Source organism: Corvus kubaryi, unplaced genomic scaffold (genome assembly GCF_017639235.1).
Source record: "Corvus kubaryi isolate FWS band 111438036 unplaced genomic scaffold, C.kubaryi_AGA036_p1.0 65305, whole genome shotgun sequence".
In the NCBI taxonomy this organism is placed as follows: Eukaryota; Metazoa; Chordata; class Aves; order Passeriformes; family Corvidae; genus Corvus; species Corvus kubaryi.
Genome location: NW_024581908.1, coordinates 1 through 8,896, shown reverse-complemented (window position 1 = coordinate 8,896; position 8,896 = coordinate 1). Strand labels below are relative to the sequence as shown.

Here is an 8,896-nt window from a genome sequence, read left to right as displayed (position 1 = left end):
TTCAGGATGTTCTGCAATGCAAAGAGGAAGCCACCAAACTGTAGGGCAGGAAAGAGAGTTAATTGAATGTCTTGATAGCCAAGTAATACAAGCATAATTGATTTAATCCAGAAATCTTTCAACAATCAAATATGAAGCACACAAAAATTTGCTGTGAGAGTGTTTTTGCAAGACATTCTGGTAAGTGATGAAACATAACAATGTAATTCAGGCTGCATTTATCACATCTTCACTACAAACATTGCAGCACTGCTAACTTCAGAAAAATAAGAGATATTCTCCCTACCTGAGAGGTGACCGAGGCAGGGAGGTAATGCATATTCTGCACATCAGACTGTGCTTTAGAGTCTCACATGCCCTGGAAAACTACCTCACAGCCATGTTCTCACCCATCCCAGTGAGGAAACTCCAGCAGGAACAGATTCAAACTTAATGAGGGAACAAGCTATGAATCAGGAGAATCACTTTGCTTGCAAAAGCCTGCATCCACTCACCATCCTTCCCAAAATGCTGCTCAGCTTTATCATGTATCAGAAAATTCCACCTCTCCCTCCCTCTTGACCCACCCTAAATAACAGGCTACAGCTGGGGGCAAAACAAGCTGCTTCCTTGGGCTTTGGAAAGGATGACACTACCAAAAACCTTGGTGAAACATCTCTGGAAGTGTAAAGACAGCCCCTTGTTGAATGTCCTTTGCTTTGAGCAAAGTCTTGCAACTGGAAATACTTTTGAAGCAACTGGAATAAAGTGTGTTGTGTGAGAAAGTGGTGGCACACATCCTGGGCTCATGCCCCACCTGTGGCCCTGGGCTCCTATTGTCCACAGCAAGCCACTCAACATTGCTGGGCCTCAGGTCCTTCTCCACAGGCAGGATAATTCCTCCTCAGGCCAGAGGAGAAGATCAGGGACTGAGAACTGTAAGTAGTGCCTAAATTAGCCTTAGGCAAGCTCCCAGCTTTACATGTCTGTAGGATGGTTGTGCAGCCCTACCACAAATCATCACAGCTTGTTTACAGTCGGCATTTTGAGGGACCTTCATGTAACACCGGCCCTTAGTTCAGCATTAGTACTGGCATGAGAAAAATAAAATAATGTAAACTGTGGCTAATACAAAGCAAATACTGAATTTACTTTCACCCACAGCAACTGAAATCCAAAGCGGACAAGCTGTGTGGAAGCACTTATCCCCCTTTTCATTGCTTTCCAAAATGGAGTATGAAAGAGCCCCCTCCCCGCTCTGAAAGGGATCCCTGCTTCCCCTGCCTTCCCTCTTTGCTCTGACCCTGTGGACAGCCCACTCCCGCTCCAGTGGAATAACAGCAAGGCTTCTCCCAGCCTCTCCAGCCACAAAACGTTTAGGCAGAACTATCTTTTCTGTGTTAAAAACCCCCAAGAAATAAATGCACCACCCTCCTCCTTTTTTGAAGGAGACTTCAGAGAAGAGATATTGTAGGAGACATTGTCATGCACGGCTCTTACAGAAGCTGGGCCGATGGATTTAATAAATGAATGAATAAATAAATAAAAAAGCCGATCTCCTCGCACTGCTCCCAGGAGAAGTGGGGGCAGCCCCAGCTGGCAGGGAAGGGGGACCGGGGTGTAGCTGCTGGTCGCGGATGCCGCCCCGGAGCCGGGAGCGAGCAGGAACCTTTCTCGGGCAGGATAAAAATGTTGACTGTAGATAAGCGAGGTGCAGGTGGGGACTGAGGGCACGGCGGCGGCTCCGGCCGGTCCCCGGGGTTTGCTTTTGGGGTTTATGGGAAGCAGGTGATGCCGCTCAACGGACTCGAGCTTATTCAGCGTGTGCCCTGAACCAGAGTTCAGTCAGTGCACGTCGGCGGTCCGGGCATCTCCCGGCTTTGCAGAGCCTTTGGAGGAGGAAGGGAGCAGAGAAAACAAATAAAAGCTCAGAAACTTGCAGAGTCAAACGCTTTCCCCTGTCCGGGGACGCAATTCCGATAGCTCCGCTTGCTCGTTGCGGGGCGCATCTCAGAGCTGCCGGGCTGCTGGGTGCAGGCTCGGCATCCTGCCCGGGCTCATCGGCCCCGGACGGGGTAGAGGGACGGGCCACCTCCCGGCGCGTCCCGCCACAGCAGCGGTGACGGGTCCCGCGCTGCCCGCGCATCTCCCACGCGTGCCGGGGTCCCGCAGGCCGGGGGGGCGACGTGCTGTCCGTCCCGTCCCCCCGCACCTGCCGGGCTCTGCCACCCTCTGAGCCAGAGGATTTTGCAGCGCAGTGCAGTGTTACACCTCAGCCCGTACGTGATGCGCTGCTCGCTTTCCATCCTGGCTCCTGCTTCAGGATAAAACTGCGTTTCTGAGCGTCGGATGGGAACAAAAAAAAGCCCCCAAGGCCGAAGATGTTGAAACACAAAAATATCAGTGGGTGGTTGTAGCTGAAATGATACGAGCTGACCCGGTAGGGTCGAGGGATTTGCTTGTCCCGAGCAGGTCTTTTAAACACCAATCTGACAAGCCGGAGAGGGGTTTACCGCGCCGGTAGGCCGGGTGTCCTGTTTCAGCGAGTCACGTACCATTAAAGAGGCACTTTTACAAGTTTGCAGCGAGGCGCTGAGGCATTCAAAGCTGCTCGCTCGGGAGGAAAACCTGCGGCGGCAGCGCTTGGGGAAAGGGTTAACCCGCTGGCCGCCCTGCCTGGGAAATGATGGTAAATTACCCGGCGCGTTCTCTCGGGGAAGAAATTAGACTTCAAAAGGGCTGGAGCCCTTCTGAATATATATCAAGCAGATGGGCTGATGCGCTGTCTCGCTGATGTGCCATTGATTAACCGCACCACAAAAGTGCTGCAGCCCCTCTCGCCCGCGGGTGCGCGCCGCCGCCCGCCTCTCTCCCGGGCACCCCGGCGGCGGCAGCGCGCCTCGGAGTTGAGCGAGGGAAAAGGGCTGGCCGCTGCAAGACACCGGGAAAGAAAGATAAGAAGACATCAGAGAGGGGAGAGCAGGGGAAGAAGGGGAAGAAAAAGAAAACCAACCCAACAAAAAACAAACAACAAAACACACGGGGAAAAAACCAGGGTGAAATACAAAAATAAATCTCTTCAGAAACGGAGGGGATTTGCTTTCTCATCCCCAAATCTCGCCTTCCCTGTCAGCACTACCGAGAGCCCATCCCCGCGCTGCACAAGCTCCCATCCCAAGTTCCAGCTGCGCTCCGCGCTGCAGCGGGTGCGACGGCCGGCACCTCCCCACCCCCAGCAACCTCTGTTAAACCGAACTGGGAGCGAAAAGCTGCGGGGAGCGGCAGAAGACCCGAGCTGTTCCCCCTCCCCGCTGCCTGACGGGGCAGAGGCGGCAGCTCCGCCGCTGGCGCCCCGCGGGGAAGAGCCTGGCTGCGGCCCCGGGCTGGGGGGCTGCGGGTGTCGCATCCATCCCCGGAACAGCTCAGTAAAAATGCCTGCTCCCTCCTCCCGGGCCTAAGCGGGGAGGGAGAAAAGCACACGCCAGAAAGTCACCCATTGTAGCGTTTAAATGCTTCACCGCTCAAACCGCCTTTGACACGCCTTGGCTGGGCTCCCGAAGGCATCCCGAGCCATTCGATAGCACTACAGAAGAGGCCTCTCTGTCTGCCCCGCTCTGGGCAGCCTGGAAATGGCCAGCGGCGGCAGCGGCAGCGCACACACCGCACATGATCAGCGCACCCAGCGCACAGGTGCAGCGCAGCCCGCGGAGCCGCGCTCCCATCCACTGCCGGGGGTGCAGCAGCTCTGGAAAACGTCCTTAGAGAGAGTCCGCCTGAAGTTAACAGGGGGTGGCGGCAGGGCAGCAGTGGTTTTCCGAGGCCCCAGCCCAGCTCCGGGAGGGCAGCCGGCCGTGCGCCCCAGCCCCGGCCCCGGCGGACACACAGCCCCGAGCAAAGCCCCTTCCGCGTTGCAAGCACTTGGCTAGGGGCGGAAAACTTTGTCCTCTTGTCCCCCGCGGTGCGCCGGCAGCTCCTCGCTCCAGCCTGGCTTGCCCGCGGAGAGGATGCTTCCCACGCGGGGCCGGCAGGGTCCCCCTCACCCACGCACAAGCGGATCCCTCGCCACTTTCCGCGCATTTTTCTCTCCCGGATAAGCCCGTCACGGGCACATGTGACAACGGGTGACCAGACACAAGGTCGGCTCCTGCCGGGTACCGGCATCGGTGCCCGTGGGTGGCAGTGTCAGAGGTGGGGCCTCGGGAGTCAGGGGCGCACAGAGAATCACAAGCCGGGAGGTGCCCCATGCGGGGACGGGGCTATGGGGCGGAAAGTTTCCGGGGCGCTTCCCTCTGCTCCCGCACGGAGAGAGGGATTTCTACGTGTGTCCATCGCTGCTGCAGCGGCTCGGACCCCTGTGAGCGAGTGCACGTGTGTGCAGGCGGCCACGCGTTTGCACGCCCGGCCGTGCCGGCCTCCGCGTGGGCTCGCCCGTCCCTCTGTGGGCGCCTGCCTCTCCGCACTGTCGGAGCAGACACGCTGGGCCGTTCCTGCGTATCTTTTTCTCCTCCTTTGTCTCCCTTTCTTTGGCTTTGACTCTTTCAGGTGCCCCGACGGTGCCCTCGCGTGCTGCTGGTTGCTGGGAGGTGGCGTGGCTGCCACTGCGCTGCTGTTGTGCGAGGGGAGGGAGGGACGGGGGCTTGAATGCTGGCTGTTGTGCTCGGCTGGGGTGGGGGGCCGCCGAGGAGGAGGAGGCCGATGATGATGATGATGGAGGGGAGGGGGTGACGATGGAGCTCACCGCGGGCGCGCAGCTCCCTGGGGAGCCGCCTGAAAGGCCGCTGCGCTCACCAGCTGACAACGCGTGCTCCGCTCCAGACACGGCGCACCGCGGCCGGGAGCGAGGCCAGACCCCCCCTCCGCCCTCCAGCCCCCCCTGTCCCTCCCCTCATTGTCCGCCCCAAAGCATTGTCCGCCCCGCTCTAATTAAGAAACACTGGCCCCACGGCCAGCTCCCCCCTTAACCCCCCCCGTGGTTCCTGCGCTTTTCTGGTCTCCCCTCTCTGGGTTTAACCCTTTCTCCCCCTTCCCTTCCTCCTCCCTCCCCGAGGCCAGAGGTTGAGCAAACAGCAGCCGGAGAGCTGCACGGCAGAGATGCGCCACGGCCCCGCCACCACCGCGCCTCGTCCCGCTCCGTCCCCCCGAAACCCTCGCCGCCGGGACGGCCGGGCAGAGCCACGCACCGGAGCCCGCGGCCGTTCTTCATCCGGCGACCCAGGCTCAAAAGTCAGCGGAGCCGCCGTGAGCCTCGCACAAAGGCGACCGCCTCCCCAAGCCCCCCGAGCCGCCGCGGTCGTTTCGCACACCCCGGAGGACAGTTAGCGCTCAGCCAAAATTTAACGCTCGGATAGTGCGCTTCTGACTCGCCCTTTTCAAATAAAAGCCCGTTTAGGATGATAAAACCCCACGAAGCAAACCGGGCGAGACTGCTTCCAGGGGCTGGTGCGCGTCCCCGCTCTTGTTAAAAATCTTTGCGGTAGTCTATACAAAACAAACACTGTCGCAAGCTCAATAAAGCGATTTATCCATCTTCATTACTTAAAGAAATGTTGTCTCTTTGTTTGTTTGGGAGATATTAAGCATGCTTAGCTTGCAACACATAGTTGATTCCTTTGCTAGTATCTTGGATACTTGGAGCTGACTTTGGAAGGTAGGAGCTAATTGCTAATAATGGAGAGAAAGGAACCAGCCAGCATAGCGGGAGTGGCCTGGCATATGGGGAATGAGCGGTCTGAAATACTCAATGTTCAAGTTTCCAAAATATTAATGAGATTATAGCAACCTGCAGCTATACGTTACAGCTTGTTAACGGAGTGCAAGAGAGGGGGGCTGCCAAGCGGTTGTTATGCAAACTCTATAGCTGAACCTTAAAATGGGAATGCGGCTGGATATCTCTTTCAAAGAAGAGTTAAAAAAAAAAAGAAAAAAAAGAAAAACAAAAAGAAGAAGAAAAAGCCCCTCAGAGGGCGAGCGCTGCGCTGAGGCTACGAGCACCAGCCGCGCCATGCACTGCGCTCGTCTGTCGGGGAAAGGGACCCGACCGAGGGAGCGGGGAGGATTTTGATGCGCTCTTTTCCACCACCTCGCGTGTTCGCAGCCGCAGAAGCAGCGCCCGGGACGGCGGGGCGGCGAGAGGCTGCACGCACCCCTTCAACTCATGGCCGGCACCCCCGGGACCCCTCCGCGGGTGCTGCCCCTCAGTCACGGGTACCCGCGCCGGGTACATCCCCAAACTAAACCAAATAAACAAAACAGCATCCCCAAAGTCGGTGGTTTTGTGCTCCGCCGCATCACTCCCGTTATGGGATCCCTCGCGTGCCCCCTAAGATACGAGACGGGCTTCCACAGCCTAGAAATCAGTGCCGGTAACCAAAGCTGACCTACCCCGACAAAGCAGGCGTTTTAATAGGAAGGGAAATGACCCTCCCGATAAACTTTCCACCCTGTGGGACCGTACCCCCTTTCGGCAGGTACGGGCGGCGGCCGCGGGTGCTGGCGGCGGGCAGGGCAGGGCGACAGCCTGGGGTTACCGGGGGGGCAGGTGCCCTGTTTCTGCAGGGGAAAGCGACACCCTCACGGGCTTCGATCCCGCGGGAGCCGCTCCCCCGGCGGCGCCTGGTTAACTGATCACCTCTCCGACACCCCTCTCTCAGTGTCACCTGATGAACCCAGCGGGACCTCGGCACCGACACGGCTCCGGTTTAGCCCCGGGTCTGGTGTCACGCGCGGGCTGGGCTAAGCATCAGCCAATCCCCCATTCCCGTCCGGGTTTAGCTCGAGCCCAGGAGCCACATCCTGATCCCCCGGCGACCCGTGGCGCTGCTCGCGTGTCCCCAAAACCCCGCCGGCTTCCCCGCCCGCTCCCGGCCCTTTTTGCTCGGCTGATACAGAGGAGGCTCCGTGGGGAGATCCGGTCGCGTCCCCGACTAGAGGAGGAGGTGGGAAGAAGGGAATGATGTGACTCGAGCGGTTGTGCGGGGACAGGCGCTACAGAGCAGCGACAAGCTCCTTACCCTGCACTTGTTGCAATTATCCCGGCTCCGCTGGGAACTGCGGGACGGAAACGGGACACGGTCCCGGCGGTGCAGGGAGCAGAGGGAGTGCTGCTCCACGCGGGGCAGAGCCCGCCCCGGCCCCGGGGTCCGCCCGTCCCTCTGCAAGCAGCCGGGGCGCCCCATCGGCTTCCCGGAGTATCGCCCTCGCCTCTGTACCTCTCACCACCGCCGCGGAGTTTCACACCACCGCGGCGACGGGAGGGTGAGGGGAGAAGTTGAACCCGACCACGCTTTGAGGCTGATTTTGTTTTGGTTGTTTTTTTTTTTTTTTTTTTCCCACGTTTATTTGATTTGAAAAAAAAATTTTAGAATTAAAATACATAAAACAATGGCAGCTGGCTTTGCTAAAATCAAAATAAACGATTCTTGTCGTAGAAAAGAATTTTTTTTTTTAAAAAGAGAGAAGCAGAAAGAATTGCAAACACTGCATAATAAATACGTTTCCTATTACCACAAAAGGAAGATAAAACGGACATAAAAGTTTGACACGACAAAACTGGTTTCGTTTTTAAGAGAGCGTTATGATTAAGTGGCTTAATTAAATATTGGTCTCCAATTGGCAGTTAGTAGCTTTCCTCTTGAAACTGCAACTCCAGCCGCTGATAAAGTGCTTGCGCCAAGTTTCCCCCACAAAAGACGCCGACATGGTGCTCTAAGGAACATCCAAATTTTCTCCGCTATTTACAGGTTAAGACGGTGCGTTATTGACTTTGTGTGTGTGTGTGTGTGTGTGTGTGTGTGTTTCCACAGCAATACGACCCACGGCAGGATCGGTGTCCTGGAAGACGGGGGTGTCAGGGCGGGTTCACGGCCGGGTGGGGATGGCGCCGGCGGCATCGCGGCACCCCCGGGGCCAGGCTTTCTCCCTGCGCATCACCTGCTCGCCGACGGGGCGAGCCAGGCTCCGCGCTGCGAGGTGGCGTGTTGGCAGGAGGGAACGGCAACGACTTCTAGGCGAAAGAAACTTTCGAAGTGTTAACTAAAAATGAAAACAAACCAACCGACCCTGAGAGACAGGGCGGGTACAGTCACTCGCTAACAGCCATCCCCCCTGGACTAACCAGGGGCTGCCGGGGTGGGAGACGAAGGGGTGGATTTCAAAGCGACCGAGGGGAGCCGATGCCGTCCGTGGCGGCACCGCGTTCGGCTGCTCACCCCACGGCGGAGTCTGTGCTTCGAGGGGCGGCCTTGGGGGGTGCCAGGGACGACACCCCTGCCTTAGCTGGCCTCATCTGAATCGCTGTAGTGGGAGCGGGGCGAGAACTCCCCGTCGCTCCTGTGGGACCGGGGTGACGTCTTGCTCCTCTCCTGCGGCGGCTGCCCGGGCTGCGGCATGAGGAGGGCGGGGGAAGGGGCTCTCTGTCCCATCAGGGCGCCCTCCGCAAAGGAGAAGTGCAGCGGGTCGAGCTGCACCGAGTAGCCCCCCGCGGCCGGCGGAGGGGGGAAGCGAGTCCTGCCGTGCCCGGGGGGCGACGCTCTGGGCGGCCCCGGCGGCGGCGCCGGTGGCCCCGGCGGCGCTCCAGCCCCTGCGGCGGCGCAGGGCGGCTCGAAGGGGGCCCCGCGGTGCTCGGCCTTGCCGGGGGCGTCGGGAGGGGCGGCGGGGCCGTGCAGTAGCTCGGCCAGGGCGCTGATGTAGATCTGAGCCATCTGCAGCGTCTCGTACTTGGAGAGCTTCTTGTCGTTGTTGAAGGAGGGGATGACATTGCGCAGCTGGTCGAAGGCGTGGTTCAGCCCGTGCATCCGCCGCCGCTCCCGCGCGTTGGCCGCCAGCCGCCGCTGCTTCTGCACGCCGCTCACCTGCGCCCGCAGCCCGGGGCCGCCGCCGCCACCGCCCCGCGGCCGCCCGCCGCCCCGCGCCCCCTTGT

The 8,896-nt window shown here is 59.0% G+C and overlaps 1 protein-coding gene across 1 annotated transcript; it reads right to left on the bottom strand.

Moving 5' to 3' along the window:
- Window positions 1-7,371: 7,371 nt before the first annotated feature.
- On the bottom strand, window positions 7,372-8,891 carry LOC121673267 (protein atonal homolog 1-like; the record flags this gene model as incomplete). Its single annotated transcript, XM_042046432.1, has 1 exon — window positions 7,372-8,891. A coding segment is annotated over one exon (642 nt), but the record flags the coding sequence as incomplete, so codon positions are not given.
- Between the last annotated feature and the right edge of the window lie 5 nt (window positions 8,892-8,896).